The 17,061-nt window shown below is 28.1% G+C and overlaps 1 protein-coding gene across 1 annotated transcript; it reads left to right on the forward strand.

The window, feature by feature from the left end:
* Positions 1–362: 362 nt before the first annotated feature.
* LOC100164084 (Bloom syndrome protein homolog) lies at positions 363–13,849 on the forward strand. Its single transcript, XM_001947889.5, has 20 exons — positions 363–727; positions 1,649–1,734; positions 3,093–3,211; positions 3,791–3,977; positions 4,048–4,124; positions 6,018–6,657; positions 6,727–6,863; positions 6,924–7,145; positions 7,199–7,280; positions 7,349–7,496; positions 7,553–7,684; positions 7,797–8,061; positions 8,177–8,372; positions 11,344–11,528; positions 11,632–11,794; positions 11,889–12,076; positions 12,150–12,332; positions 12,601–12,739; positions 13,169–13,352; positions 13,639–13,849. The coding sequence occupies exons 1-20, from the start codon at positions 642–644 to the stop codon at positions 13,775–13,777; spliced, it is 3,558 nt and encodes a 1,185-aa protein (XP_001947924.2). The 5' UTR covers positions 363–641; the 3' UTR covers positions 13,778–13,849.
* The last annotated feature ends 3,212 nt before the right edge of the window (positions 13,850–17,061 follow it).

Below are 17,061 nucleotides of genomic sequence, written 5' to 3' on the forward strand. Positions count from 1 at the left end.
TCATACCCTATTGTTTTTATATCATGGACTTTTGCGATCATACCCTGTTGTTTATATCATGGGTGACTGCATTCAAATATATTATCAACAATATTGTTTTTGGATCAAATAATGTAGCAACATGAAGACTAGAATATTCTATTCTTCGTGGTACCAACAATCAATATACATGGTTGGATAGGACTATAGATGATAAAATAATGGATAGGCCATTCCTATATTAACAAAAAAGGGGTCCCGAACCGGAATGTGGATGAGAGACAGACTGCTATTATATAGTACTCTCACTCTAGCAATGGGATTATAGGGATAATTTGTTTTAATCATGGTCTTAGAAGATATCTACCTTCTAAGACCGTGGTTTTAATTAAAAATTATAAATTTCAATACTGTTATCAATTTTGAACAATTTGGCGCCAAATAAACTTCTGTGATAAAATTCTAATCTTTGTCTATTAAAACCATGATAATTTTTCAATTTTCAACATGAAAATTTAATTTGTCATGATTTTCAATGAGAATTTTGGAGTTTGTAAGATGTAAAATGTACGGTATTGTATTCAGTTATTTCGAATTTGATCTAATGAATCATTTCGTGAATATTGTTTGAGACTGTTAAATTCAATATACTTATTCGAAATATGGAATTTTTTTTAAAAAAACCAAGTAACGTTTTAAAACGTCTTGGCTCTACAAATGTCAAACTCGAATCGGAAGGAAATCAATGGTAAGAGTGGATTAAAAGTGTCATTTAAATAGTCATCTATATAATACTAAAAATACTATATTGAGAACTTTAAAGACAGATTTTATTTCCATAACTGTTTCATACTTATTTTTGAAAATGTAAATCATTAGTATTTAACATAATATGAATACATAATGGCTGGCCTATATGATATATAGGTGGCAGCATAAATAGGCTTATATTTATGCAGTTTGCTTGTGTCGTTAATTAAAATATCAATGTTCAAATCAGTGTTAAAAAATCAAACTACTCAATAATATTTAATTACTTTAACCTTCTCTTCATCTTATCTCTACTTTAGCTCTACCTTCTAAATTTGGTTTATAACGATTCACAAATTATTAGGTAACTTAATATGGGGCATTGTGACTGTTTGATTTTAGACTTATTTGATAGTGGTATGTATAAATAAACATTTATACTGCCATTGATGAATATTATCCTTTAAAAAACTAATAATAAATTCACAATGTCTTATATTATCATTTATCACTGGAATAAACTACCTAACTATGCAGTAGGTACCTACCTAAAAAATATATGAAATTTGTAAAAATACATTAATACTCTGGTAAACGTGTTACACATAATAAATATCTTTTCAATACTGGTAAAGAACACTAGAAGAACAAGATAAAACTATAAAATAGTCCCACAACAGAATTGTTCTATGAGGAAATATATATGAGTATTATACCTACTACTTATGTAAATTATCTCCAGCCTTTAAAAATGTTTTATAAAGCGTTATAACATAAATATTAATGATACAATATAGTGTAAATTAAAGTTATATTAAACATATTAATTTGCTAAGATAATATGTCTGTAGACAATGAAATTAATGCCTAATATGAATGAGTTATAAAAAAAATACATATATAGTTTTATTTGTTTCAGTAAACCCAAATCATCTATAGTAAGTTTGATAGATAGTGATGAAGAAAATGGCAAAATTAAAAAAACTACATATTGTGATACAAAAGGTAAATGAAATTGAACAATTTTGTTATCTTAAATTAATACTATACCCAGGACCACATTAAAATTTTTCACATGCATTTAAAGTACCCGGTGTCGATGCCATTTTGTCCTCAAAAATACACTCTGCGGGAATAACAATAACGCCTTGTAGAATCAACCAAATTTCATAATTTTTTTTTTAATTGCTAGAGGGAAATATTCTACAGCCCGCATCAATCTCTATTTTTCAATATTTTATTCTCAAACTTTATAATATGTCTAAAAAAAATACATAAAAAGCATTTTTTTACAAATTTTTTAATACAACTATTTGAAATAAAATACAAAATCAGAGATTGATGCGGGCTGTAGGAAGTCTTTCTTCTTTCAGATAAAAAAAAATTAGCCATCGAAATCCAACAATTCTATAATCTTGAAAGTTATTCCCATAAAATCATTTTTTCGATATAATACACCCTATCATCCCCCCCCCCCTAAATAGGTATCGCGGTAGTAGATTAGTGGAAAAGTCTCTATAATTGAGGTGGCAACTAAAATATAAAATTTAATTTTCAAATTTTATAGAATTGTGGAACATTTTTAAAAACTGGCACCGGGACTCTTAATAAGTGTAGGAAGTTATTGGAATATAATATATTATTATCTTTGAACTTCAGTACACAGTCGCACACTCAGGATTTTTGTTTGGGTGGGAGTGGGGCTTACAAATCACGTAGTTTCTTTAATTCTTTACACACAAGTAAATAATTACACCTAATTTTTTAATAATAAAAATTGTTGGTAGAAGTATTGCTTTTAGGTCCAAAAACTATATATATACTATATATTAGATATGTATCTAACGTGATAAACAAATTAAAAAAAAAAAAACATAGTTCATCATTGTTATATATTTATGACAAAATAATATGTTATAATAATAAATAATCTAATATAATCTTTTTTTATTGTGGGGGTCAGCCCCAAAGCCCCCTCCTCCCTGGGTGTGCCACTGTCTACATTATATGTTATGAGTTATTAGCTTATTAATTATTATATTTATGGACCCAAAAGATAAATATATTTATTGTAATATATTTATTTTGTGAATTTTGAGATTCAAAATTCAAATTGAAATGTGTATAATATCCTTAGATATAACCAAGATATAACCATTACTAATAAACCTATTGTTTTGCTAAAAAACAGTATAAAAATATTATACCTAGTACCTACAACTTGATTAGATAAATATTTAATAATATATTATATTTTTTTAATAAAAATAGTTAGAAAATAATTAATTTATAAAACAAAGAAAGCAAAGAATACTATATTATGCAAAAATTAAAAATTAAAAATTGGTTATTTTTTGTGTCAGAACTTCCAAAAGATGTCCAAAAGAATAAAATAGATGACAACTGTTATCACTATGATGATGATGATGATGACAGTATTATTTATAGTCCAGAAAAACCAATATCATCAAATTCAAATAATGTAAGTAAAAAATGTATACAGATTTTTTGTTGTATTAAGTTATTATTTTGCTAAAGGCTTAATTTCAATAAGTATGTTGAAATTAGGGGCGTATACAAAGAGGGGGGACGTGAGGGTCAGATCCCCCATTGGCTTTTTATTACCTTACTATAAAGTTTTGAGAGGGTGGTGGTTTTTCCAATTTTCCCCTTCCATTTAGCCATGTTGTTTTTTTTTTATCCCTCTCTTTTCAGAAATCATATCTACGCCACTGGTTGAAAGATGTTTAAGTTTTGGAAATTCTACTTTTAATTTTGTACTGATTTAAGAACAAATTAATTTTAACCTATCTAATATAGTTTTTTGTGCTAACTGCTAATTCTAACTAACTATTTGATTACAATTTAAACGAAAACTATATTATTTACTTCTATATTTGAAATATTGAAGCAAATCTTTTTTTTAGAATACTTAACTGCATAGTACAATTAGACACTATTTAATAATTTGTTTTAAATAATCTCATATTGTTTAACATTTAAAAACATTAGCAAAATAATGAATAATATTTAAAATTGTAATTTGTGTATTTATTTTTAGACTTCTAAAGGTAGTAATGACATTAATTTTGATGTATCCAAAAGTCCATCCATATTAACAAAAACACTATTTTCAACTCCTAAAGAAATAAAAAAAAACCCGTCACTTTCTACTGTTTCAACACTCAATTTTGAAGATGTCATTAGTGAAACACCAAAAAATAGTGGAGAATTTATTATTAATACAGGTTTGTGTTTATTTATTCATTAGACATGTGTTTTGTTATCTTCTTTATATAATTTATGTTTTGGTTGTAGAAAATCGATCATCAGAATTGGGCATTTGGCTTAATGATCTAAATAATAATTCATTATTATGTGAGACAATTTCTGACGTAAGTATTGATAAAGTGTTGAGATAAACACTACATTTTATAGAAAACAATTAAACTATACTGAGACCAGCGAGAGAACGCAACTCGTTCGCCCATGTCTAGATGAATTTCTCCAACCACGTGGAAATGCGCAGTAATTTATGAGTTTTGATCACCGCTCAGTTATGTTCTCTCGCTGGGCGCAGTATAGTGCAGGGTTGGTAATATTTGTGTAAAAAATTACTAAAACTTATAAAAATGTATAATGACTAAAACATAAGAAATATTAAATATACATTGTTTTCTTTGAATATTATAAATATCCTTTGAACCCCAAATATAACTATTATAGTATTATTACACTCCAAAACGGATTTTTTTTGTCTTTTAAAGTTTTAACACATACAATAAGGTGTTCCTTAATTTACAATTTCATCATTTGTTTTGTCCCTCCTCTAAATTAGCTAATTTAATAACTATAATATAGTTATCTGAGTAACCCAAAACTATTATATTATAATAGTCTTGGGTTAGTCAGATAAGGATAAGCTGTTCCAAACTCGAACTTGAAGATAAAATATAATACATTTTTCAATGTTTACAGAAAATATCCTTAAATATTCTGTAATCACTATAAATATAAAAATATTTTCTATAGTGGTTAAAAGTTAATTACATTTTCTAAACCTTTTATAGAAATATATTTTATTATATTTCTTGTCTTAATATGACTATATTCTATATTGTCTTTACTGTATAATAACATAATTTGATACACAGATCACAATTATTATTAAGGCTGTTGGAAGCTGTTAGTTTTTTCATGCATTTAAACCAATAAGTGGAAAATAAATTAAACTTCTAGAAGTCCAATTTCAATTTTGAAAAAAAAATATTTGAATTCTTTATTCTCTTTTCTAGGTTATGTAAATGGTTTTTATTTTTTTTTTTATTTTCACTAAAGTAAAGGTAAATTTTTATATAAAAAAAAATTAATTTAGTACTATACTTATTAAAATTAAACAATTCAAAAATTGAAAAATCCGTTTTCTAAACTTAGAAAAGAGAATAAGGAATTAAAATGTTTTCATAGTTAAAATCGGAATTTTTCTTCCACTTTTTGGGACTTTCATGTTGAAACTTTTTTGATCTCAAAATATAGTGATGTGTTACTCCACGCATGTAGGTACGTGATGAATTTCCAAGTATCTTAAGATAAAATGTTCGGGGAACTTGCACACATTAATGATCAATCACTATATACGCACAGTCACACATCACTCACAATGGATAAATTGAAATAGAATATTTCCTAAATCCAACTCCCTTAAATGCAGGTTCGCTTTCAACCGGCCTTAATTACCTATTGTATAATGGCTATAATTATAATATATAGGGTATTTGCTATGATTTTGTGGGTATTATAATTTTAATATGATTTTTTTTCTACCTACGCATTTGTAATATGCCTATAATTGCATTAATATTTATTAATTTAAATGTATTCACTTATGATCTCAAAACACCTAAATAATATATTTTCTATGTGAATTTTATAAAAAATATTTTTTTTATTGTTATCCTATAATGCGGCCCACACAAGGACCAGCCTATCTGGAAGATTTCTGATTTCCCGATAGGCCTATCCGCCCCTGACTATATAAATGGTTTTATACTGTACGTTTATACGTCTTATAAGTATATATATATTACATGTTTAATTACACTATTAAACGGCACCAACCCTGGTATTGTTATATTATAAATATGGAAAATATATTATATTTAGTACTAGATGTTTTGGCATCTAGGTGGTAGTAAAATACTGTAAACTGTTAAGCTATGTCAAATAATGGTTATGTTAGGTGATATTGGAAAAAGTGTATTGATCTAAAATTTTTTATTTTTTTTTAGATACCAATTACAAATTTAGAAAATCATTTGATGGGCTTGAAAAATTTAGAATTAGATATGTTAGAGGAGGTATATAATATAATCTTAAACTTATCAGATACTGTTATATTTTCTATTCCTAGTCTCAAAAGCCCTTCAGTTTTGGTTGAGCTTAAGAGAATGCGACAAAAAATAAAAAATAAAATAAAAATTGGTAAGACGCGTTTAATGAATGAACCAACAACTTCAAGTAATAACAATTTGTGTAATCCTGAAAACAAATCCAGAACATCATTCTCAAACGGATTTGATACATCAACCAATTCTCATAATGAAAAACAAACATTAAATTCTCCAAAATATGGAACAACTAATACTTATAATAATTCTAGATTAAATACCTCATATAATCACACTAATGTAATTAATAATAATAATTCTAATAAATGGTTCGACGGTCGATCAGATTTTCAAAATAATTCTAATACTGATATTTATTCCCGAGAACGTCTAAGTGTGAATGAATTGGACTCTATAGTCAATGACAATAATTTTGATTCATATTCCGTACCTGATGTTCAGAGTTGCTCAGTTTACAGCAACAATCTAAATACGCATAACAATTATGAGACTAAAAAATTGTCATCCCAGTTTGAAGAAGGTAATAAATTAAAAATTATAGTACTTTTAAATAATTCTAATTTTAATTTATTTTTTACTTTAATATTAGCCATTAATATTTCTTATGGGAATACTTCTCAAGCAACCTCCAACTGTAGTCTGAATAAAACGTCTTTCTCAAACATGTCAGTTTCTAAAGGAGAATTCAGCAAAACAAATTATCCTCATTCAAGAGAATTATTTACTGTACGGTATATCAATTAAAGTTTTACTATACTGTTTTATATAATTGTATGTATTTTACAGGTATTTAGATCAACTTTTGGTCTCCACAATTTTCGTCCCAATCAATTGGAAACTATTAATGCAGCATTACTTGGTCATGACTGTTTTGTATTGATGCCTACTGGTGGAGGAAAGTCATTATGTTATCAATTACCTGCAGTAATATCCAAAGGAGTTACACTTGTTATTTCACCTTTGAAATCATTAGTCATTGATCAGACAGAGAAATTGAAATCATTAGATGTAAATATTAATTTTACTATCCTAAGTTATTTTATTAACAATGTTGTATTTAGATTCCAACAGCACATTTGTTGGGTAATATGAAGCCCGAAGAAGAAAACATAATTTTCACAAAGTTATGTATGTCAGAACCAGGTAATTGAATTTGCATTATTTTTATTATTTGTGATAGTATATTACTTATTTAAAATATTGTTGAAAAGGTTTAAAAATGTTGTATGTTACACCGGAAAAAATTGCGGCTAGTATGAAACTAGGACAAATTTTAAACAATTTGCATTGTCGTGGAAAACTAGCTCGTCTAGTTATTGATGAAGCTCATTGTGTTTCTCATTGGGGTCATGACTTTCGGTTTGTGTATAATATATTGTACTTAATTGCAAATAAAAAATTCAATTGATTTTTAGACCAGATTATAAACGTTTGGGAGAATTCAGGAAAAAGTATCCAGATGTTCCAATTATGGCTCTAACTGCTACTGCTACTACTCGTGTCCGTGAAGATGTGCTACATCAGTTACAGATCAGTGGAACAAAATTGTAATATAAAGTAGTTTTAAATAACCATGTTTTGAAAAGAATCTACAAGATACTTTTTTGAGGAATTTTTTTTTCTTTCCATGTACTATGTATTTTGAATTGTTGTTTTTAGATTTTTATCCAGTTTTAATAGGCCCAATTTGCTTTATAAAGTTGTTCCTAAGAAAGGAAAATCTGCTATGGCAGAAATAGCTAATCTCATCAAAGAAAAATATAAAAATCAGTCTGGTATAGTTTATTGTTTGTCAAGAAAAGAATGTGATAATACGGCAACTTATATGTGTAATGAAGGAATCAAAGCAATTAGCTATCATGCTGGTCTATCCGATCCTAAACGTAATGATGTTCAAATGAAATGGATCACAAACAAAGTCAATGTACTTATTACTTAATATTATTCATGTGTTATCAAAACCATCAAAACTAATTTCATAATTTTCATATTTACTAAAAAGTTAGAAATATGTAATCGTTTTCCAATTATTTTTTTAGTTGGTTTGTGCTACAATCGCGTTTGGTATGGGAATTGATAAACCAGATGTCCGGTATGTTTTTCATTATTCTCTACCTAAGTCTATTGAAGGTTATTATCAAGAATCTGGGAGAGCTGGACGTGATGGAAAGACATCTCATTGTTTTCTTTACTATAGTTATCAAGATATGCATCGCATTCGGAAACTTATTGAATGCAAGTATTTAATAATCCTTTTTCATTTTAATCTTTTCATTACTTACTAGGTTTTTACTCGGTAACTTGCTTTGACCAAGTGATTCATAATAAGTCACCAATCATGCCTCCCCATTTTTATTCAAAATTTATGTGCTATTCAAAATTTTATTTTTAGAACTTTTAAATTCCTAACCTATTTTTAAATTCTTGAGATTTTTGTGTACTACTTAAGGCAACATATCCCAACCATTTTTCCTCGCGGCACACTAGTCCTAATTATATTTAGCTGTGATACACTTTACACTAACTTAAATATGTTTGATATATATATACTAGCTGATCCCGTGCACTTTGATGCCCATTAAAAATGCCAACGTTATATGAATAATATGTTTTATTTTATAATATGACGGTTACCATAACAGCCATTTTAAACCAATGGCAACTATTTATAAACAAAAATTTCCATTGGAAATCCCAAAATCCCTGTTTAAACACCTCTTCCCTTTTAAATTAGTTTATCCACTGCCCAGATGTCTAACCTATCTTTGTACTAATTGATCCCATGTACTTCAATGCCCGGCAACCAATAGTTATTATTAGAATAATAGTTTCAAAACCCATGGTAACTATGGCAACCAAAGGACACCCACACAGCCAGACAAACATTCTATATCCCCTCCTGGGGTTGGTTGCCATGGTAATATGGACACACGCACAGACACACAGACATACATTAATTTTTATATATATACAGATATATATAAGGTGTCCCGCGAGGATATACCCAATGGTGAGAGAGGCCTGCCGCCCGGACAAAAACCGTTTTTCTTTTTTTTTTTTTTATTGTTTTACCTATAAACTAAAAAAAGCAGGTTTAGTGGATATTGCTCTGCTGTATAGTAGATTACAAGTGAGTCATTGTATAATCGATTGTATTAGACTTGAATTCAATGATATAATATCATTGTATAAGAAAAACGATTCTGAGCGGAGACAGTTTGTCAGTCTGGATATTTTATATTGTTATCGTTTATTTTATCATGTAAGTTGAATTAATATTATAATATTACAATTTTTTATTCGTTTCTATGGTGATAAACAAAGTGTTAACAATAAAATCCCTTTTTTAGCGTTTTTTCGTAATTTTCGGTGGTTTTTCCCGTAGCATTTAATAACATTTGACAAAATCGAGAAAATGACCTCATTAAAGTACCATCTTAAACCAATTTGCTAAAAGATAAGGTACTATATGTTGAAATCAAAGCACTCCTTCTGGTATAAATTTTGTATACAGGTTATAAAAAAAAAAAGAAAAAAAAGACCATTGTAAAACCAATAGCTTCTTCGCTCCGCTCAGAATCTAAAATTATTAAAAAGTATGAGATTAATAAAAATAAAATGTTGAAAAGTCAAAATGTCCACAAAAATAAAATTATAAAAAAATAACTTTTAAACTTTTTTACCAAAAAATGTAATTAAATTAAAAAATTTAATATGTGTAGTCCTTGTCTCGGCGAGTCCAATAAAAAAAATACAGATTTATGATATATTTATTATCCCAGGAGTTATCACAATGGGTAAATCCTCGCGGGACACCCTGTTTATATTTTTTATTTTAATATTGGAACATTAGGCTTTCATCATATTAATACCAAAATAGTTGTATATCAGTAAATTACTAGCAATTAATTTAAAATGATGGGATTATTTATGTTAGGAAAACTCATGTAGTTACCTAAAATTATATTTTAATTTATTACAAATATTTGATTTATTGTAATGGAAAAACAGAGACATTACATTACGATTATATTACAATTACATCACACAAATCTAGTCCTAGTGGAAAATTTGGGTCTGGTTTCCCTTCATTATATTCTTACTTATTATAGAAATTTTACATCAGTGTTTATTAATAATCATGACATTTCCCAGTATACCTATGGAGGCCTCACGGCACACAGGTTGGGAAATGCTGACTTAAGGATATTGTAGAGATTCTAACTGATATGGGAGTTATGGTAATTACAATTATTTAGTAGTTTATATTAATCAGTAATCTATCAATTTTTATAACTTATAAAAATGGTACAAGTATAATAAATACTAGTTCTAATATTATATATATTTTATGTTTTTGTCAAACCATTGTCAACAATCTAAAATCTGTAAGGCTTTTACTCTTTAAGGCATTTTAGAACTCTATTAATATTTCACAATGGGTTCATTTAAATTTAAATTTGAGTTGTTTAAGATTTATAATTCATAAAATAAATTACTAAACATTTAAAAATTATAAAAAAAAAATACTATATTTCCATTAATTATGAGTAGAAATATAATATTTTTTTTTATAATTTTTAAATATTTGTGTTATTTATTTATTTATATAGTATTATTTACTTATAACTTGTATAAATAATTTTTCTGGATGATATGAAAATTCAAAATTAACTGTAAATAATATAAGTTGATTATAAGTTAACAGATAGTTAACTCAGATACAGATGAGTTAAGTTAATTAAAACAGGGAACTAGTAAGTTAAGTTAATAAGTTAAAAATAACTTAACTTTTAACTTATAAACTTGTTAATGCCCAGCCTTGCCAAAAGGTAATGATTGACAAAAAAAAAAAAAAAAAAATTGTAAAATCAATAAATTTATCACACCACTTAGAATCTAAAACTGGGAGTGACTATGTTTGGTGAATTGTCCTGTATGCAATATCAATGCATAATAAACGCTTATAATTTATTTTTCGTATTAAAGTAGATGTCTATGTTTTGAGTGGTTAGTACTGTGTATGTTATAAGTATGTAATATTAAATTGAATCATTAAAAGTGATTGTGAGTTCAAAAGTTTTTTTTTAATTTTTTTGCATTTGTTTAATACTAATAAGTAATAATAAACCATTTTACTGTATCACAACTTATACTGAGTATATTATAAATAAATAAATATTTCTGATTTATTTTGTTTTTTTAGTGGATGACAGTGGAAATCACGAATCGAAAAAAGTACATATGCAAAATCTATTCAGAATAGTGTCATACTGTGAAAATAAAGCAGATTGCAGGCGAACTTTACAACTTAACTATTTTGGTGAAACATTTGATGATAATAAATGTATTTCAAACAAAGAAACAGCATGTGATAATTGTCAAAATAAGGTAAATATTGATTATACCTAAAATACATTACCTATACGTTTTAATGAATTATTATATTTAACAATTACTATATATATATATATTTTTTTATAAATATAATTAGTCGGCTTTTAAATATATTGATGTAACAGAAGATAGTATTGAAATAGTAAAAACAATTAAAGAAATATGTGGTTCAGGAGGTGGTAGTTGGAACAATAATTTTACTTTGATACATATTATTGACATATTTAAAGGCAGTTCGAATCAAAAAATCAAAACACACAGTAAGTTTTATTCTATATTATCCGTTTTATTAATATTTTATTTAATTGTATTTAAAATTATATAATATGCATGTGTTTGTAATTTGTAATTTAGATCATGATAAATTGAGTTTACACGGACGTGGAAAACAATGGGATAGATTTGACGCAGAACGGTTGATGCATAAATTAGTCCTAGAAGGTTACTTGCGAGAAGAAATGGTTGCTTCTAAAGTAGATATTATTAACGCCTTTGTCAGAGTTGGTCCAGAAGCAGACAAACTCATTCGAGGTTCAATAAAAGTAATTTATAAATTTAACTAACAAAACTTATTTATTGATGACTTAATTCTATACATATTAAATATGTTATTAGTTAAAATTAGCATCGGCTTCAAAGAATAAACTAAATATCGAAACAACAAGTAAAAATTCAAACACACCAGTTAATACTGTTCTAAAAGAAATCCAGGAGAAGTGTTATGAAAATCTCATGGACGTTTGTCGCGGATTGGCTGCTTCATTAAATGTGAACACTAATGCTGTTATGACAATTCAAGTTAGTAATTATGAATTCATGTATCCCTAGTATCTAAAAAAATAATACTAATTATTTTGGTATTTAAAACCAGTTTTGTTTAGTCCCCAGGTTTTTCACTATATAAAAACTTGTAAATGTTTCTATAATATATTTAAGGGGGGGGGGGGCTTGAAAATGTTTGTTTACTATATTTAACAATGGTTTTGGTGGCCAAAATATTAATATAAAAATAATATATTACTAACATTTTTACGAATTAAGTTTAAATATATTATAACATTTACAGGCCATTCAAGAGATGTCTCACTCTTTGCCAGAAACTGAAGAAGAAATGTTAAAAATTGTTGGAGTGACTAAAGCCAATTTTGAAAAATATGGCAGGCAATTGTTAGAAATTACACAGGAAGCAGCTGCTAATAAATTCGGTAAAAAAAAAATTGTTATCGCTAGTTGAGGAGTAGGTACCATGTGCTCACTCGGTCCAGTCTTATAAAATACTTGAGTAAAAAAATTCAAATACTTTATAAGTACTCAAATACATATTTTAAATAATTCTGAAAAAAGTAATTGAACAAAATATTTTAAATACTTTCTCAAGACTTTAAGAACATAAAATCAAATTTATAATTTTTATATGCTACTTTTTTTTACCTTTAATGGTAAGCTATAAATATTATTTTTTTTTTTTAACTTAGGTACCATATTACCTGTTTGTCTTTTACTTTTATCTTTATAAAACACTGCTAGTAAAAAAAATTAAATTTATCATTTTATTTTAATACTGTACAAAATGAAATACTTTTAAATATTTAAATAAAAAATTTTTATAAATAAGAACAATTATTTACTTATAGTTGCCGAATGTGATGAAAATGAACTAAATAATTTTGAAGAGGAAGGAGATTGGCTTAAAACTAGTACAGATTGTCCATACTTTGATGATATGGCCACTGGTGTAGTAAACAATAAGAACAAAAGAAAAACATATCATTCAAATAAAGGAGGAAATAAAAGGTTTAAAAGAGGAAAGAGTAAAAAGTATGTATACATGTTACATACGAAAAAATGCATTTATTATAATATTTTAATCATATTTTATTACAAAATATATTATGTTATAATAAATAAGTTTTTATAAATTGTTGATCGCTCATTGATGCTTCAATGCTACAGATTTTATTGATCACTAAAATGCATGTACATAATTGCGTTTATGGCCTATAGCCGATAATATTTAACTAATGGACGTGTTGAATTAAAACAAATATAACATATAAATGTATACAAATCATTAATTATGATTACTTTTTATTAAATAATTTAGCCCAAAGAAAAAAGCTGCAACATCCTTCATGGCTTCAAAACAATCTAAAGCTCAAACGTCTACACTAAAATCAACTGTAAAAATGCCACCATCAAATCGGCCAGGATTCCTATCCGCCCCTAAAGTATCTTATTTTTAATAGTATTATTTTTATTTTTATTTACACCTGGCATGACACCCTCATAGAAAATAAAGAAGTTTTAGTAAATAATTATAATTTGAATATTTTTTTTAGTACCTATGTAATAAATGTACAGTATAAGAGTTGATGGAGGATATTTTTGTTGCATTATAATTTATTATTTGTAAGCAATAAATGTTACAAACAATAGTTATAATGAATTTAATGATGAGAAATAATTGTTTAATTATCTCAAATAGTTTCCCAATATATTCAATGCAAATGTGAATTTTAATATTGAACAATTATTAACGTCATAGAATTTTGAGCATATTTTATTAAAATCTTATTATTATAATACCCCCCATAATAAAAAAAAGTTTTTCTGTCATGACTTATTTATCTGACCTATGACTACAACTAACCTCTGTGTTGTCATGTCCCCCGGACACCGTCACTTTTGTCACTAACACAACCGCGTGTTAACGTCACAACATACATTTCCGACATCTTTATTCCACGACCGTGTATACTCTCGCCATAATGGTTGGAGGGACGAGCGAGGTCTATACTCACCTGATCAGTCACCATCTCAAGACATCTGTAGTCGTTTTGTAATTTATTATGTTTCTCCTGTGTTTCATAACACTGTTGGCCTCTGTGGCGTAAGCTGTGTGTCCCTCAAAAAATCTCCTTTAACCAAAATCACATTTTTTTTTTATAATTATGATTTTGTATTTTACATAGGCAAAAGTTGCAGAATAATATGGCGTTACAATTTTAAATGATAATAGTTCAATTTCACAAAGTGAATTATATTGTATATTTTGTATATATCTAAATCATTTTTAAGTATTATATTCTTTAGATGTACCTATTAAACATTTTTATTTTTTTATTTTTGTAACTTTTTATGTAATTATTACATCTTATTAAATGTCTTAAACAATATTGTTATTTGTGTACTATTTACTATAATATTATAATATTATAATTTATAATTATTTCCTTTTTTTATTGATATATTTTCATTAATTTCAAATCAAAAATTATCAAGAAACCAAAAGTGATATCAAATATTGTTTTAATGATATTCAAAATTGATATTGGAATTGAAAATAAATTCAATTTATTATTTATACCAAAATATTAATCGTTTTATATTTTTTGTAATATGTATACAAATTGGCAGGGCTAGATATAGATTATTAATGGGTGGGGGGGGGGGGGGGGTCGACTTAAATTATTAGTACTACAGATAATAAGAAATGATTTTATATCAATAATCAATATTCATAGGAATATAAAAAAACCAAAATAATACAATGAATACGTAAACATGGATAGATCAAATAATGAATATTTTATATATATAGCTATAACAATATTTAATATAACATTAGATATCTATTTAGATAATCATTATTTTTCGTAACAAACTATATTACAAAAATATTGATCTATTTGATCTTCGCTCATGATTATAATTTAGCAATATATTAATTGTTTTCTTATGTTTAACTTAAAAGTAATTGTTGTTGTTTGTAGTATCTACATGCAATTTTTTCCTGATCATTATTATTATATATTAACCGATTGGGATTTTTTTATGGTGGGGGGGGGGTCGAACCCCTCAAACCCCCCATTATTTAGCCCCTGCAAATAGAGTTAAAATTAAAAAAAAAATAATTTCAATTTAAAATTCAAATTCAACAATAGTTGATAATGTGATATATATATTACAACCGTGACGTTTGGTAATGTTCTTCGCTGTTCTTGGCCATTAGAACCCCACAACAGTTGGCGGCGGATGAAGCGGAAACGCATCCAGACGTCCAAAAGGTGGTTGAGACGGATATTTACGTAGACGACGTAGCAACTGGAATAAAATGTGTAGAATCGGCACAGCAGGAGTTGATCAATGTGTTCAAGCGTGGAGGCTTTTATCTACGAAAGTGGACTAGCAATTCCGTTGTACTGCTAGAAGCGGTACCACCTGAACACCGACAAACCGAGGCCGTGAACTTTGAGGAGCCAATCTAAGATTATACAAAGGAGCTGGGGTTAAAGTGGGAGCCCAAGAATGACACGATCGCCTACCAGTATCATCCTAACCCGATAAAGTAAAGTAAACGAGTGATTTTTTTGGAAATTGTTCGAATCTACGACCCTATAATAGGTAAAATGAATGCCCGTACTAACCAACCTAAAACGGTTAATGAAGTATTTATGGACGATCAAAGTTGGTTGGGATGATGCTTTGCCGCTTACTGCCACGGAGACTTGGACACGATACCATTGTGTCTGTAAGTGCGTCATGTATGTGCGAGTATGTGTGGCTCGGCAGATTACCGTTGAGGATGCTAAATACGAACTCCACGGATTTTGTGATAGTTCGGACAGTGCCTACGCCACCGCGGTTTACCTTCTAGCACTTACTACAAACGGCCAGACCTTAGTTCATTTGTTAATGGGAAAATCAAAAGTGTCTCCGTAGAAGAAAACGTTGATTCCTCGGCTGGAGCTTTGTGGTGAACCATTGTTAGCACGTACGATTGAGAATCTCCGTTATAATCTTAAGTTATTACAGATTGGCAGGTTCTATGCTTGGACCGACTCTACCGTGGCTCTCGCCTAGATCAATACGCCGCCAGCCAACCTCAAAACTTTTGTTGGGAATCTGGTGGCCAAGATCCAAGAACTTACTTCACAAAAGATATGGAGTTATGTTCCATCAACACAGAACCCCGTAGAATGCGCTTCACGCGGTCTGACACCCAGTGAGATTGTTGATCATCCGTTGTGGTGGACTGGGCCACAGCAAGTCAATATGTCGGAGAGTGATCTTGTTGAAAACCAAGCAGAAGAAAAGGAACTACCTTAATAGCAACGGTTACACCGACACAACTAGAGGAACCGTGTGCACTTCTTTATGCGTCGTCCGACCTTCCCAAAGTTCTTCGGTTAATAGCTTACTGGTTACGTCTACGTCTACCGGATTTTCTTGATTATTGGCTATCTGATATTTCATCAGAATCAGAATTTGATTCATTCGGAGTTGATTTATTAAGTTTATTTAAGTTATATGATGGGCTGCTATTTAGTTGACTAAAATATGTAGTTGCAAAAGACTTAAATTGATTAAATAAACAATCTTTATTTATTTTATTCCACTTTTTTGATGGTGATTTTAAAGCATTTTCTGGTAAATTGTTATTATCCTTGAATATATTGAATCTTCTTGGATCCAAATATGCGTCTTACATTCAATCACTAGTATCATGAAATCTATTTATAGTGAA

This window comes from Acyrthosiphon pisum, chromosome A1, assembly GCF_005508785.2.
Source record: "Acyrthosiphon pisum isolate AL4f chromosome A1, pea_aphid_22Mar2018_4r6ur, whole genome shotgun sequence".
Classification (NCBI taxonomy): Eukaryota; Metazoa; Arthropoda; class Insecta; order Hemiptera; family Aphididae; genus Acyrthosiphon; species Acyrthosiphon pisum.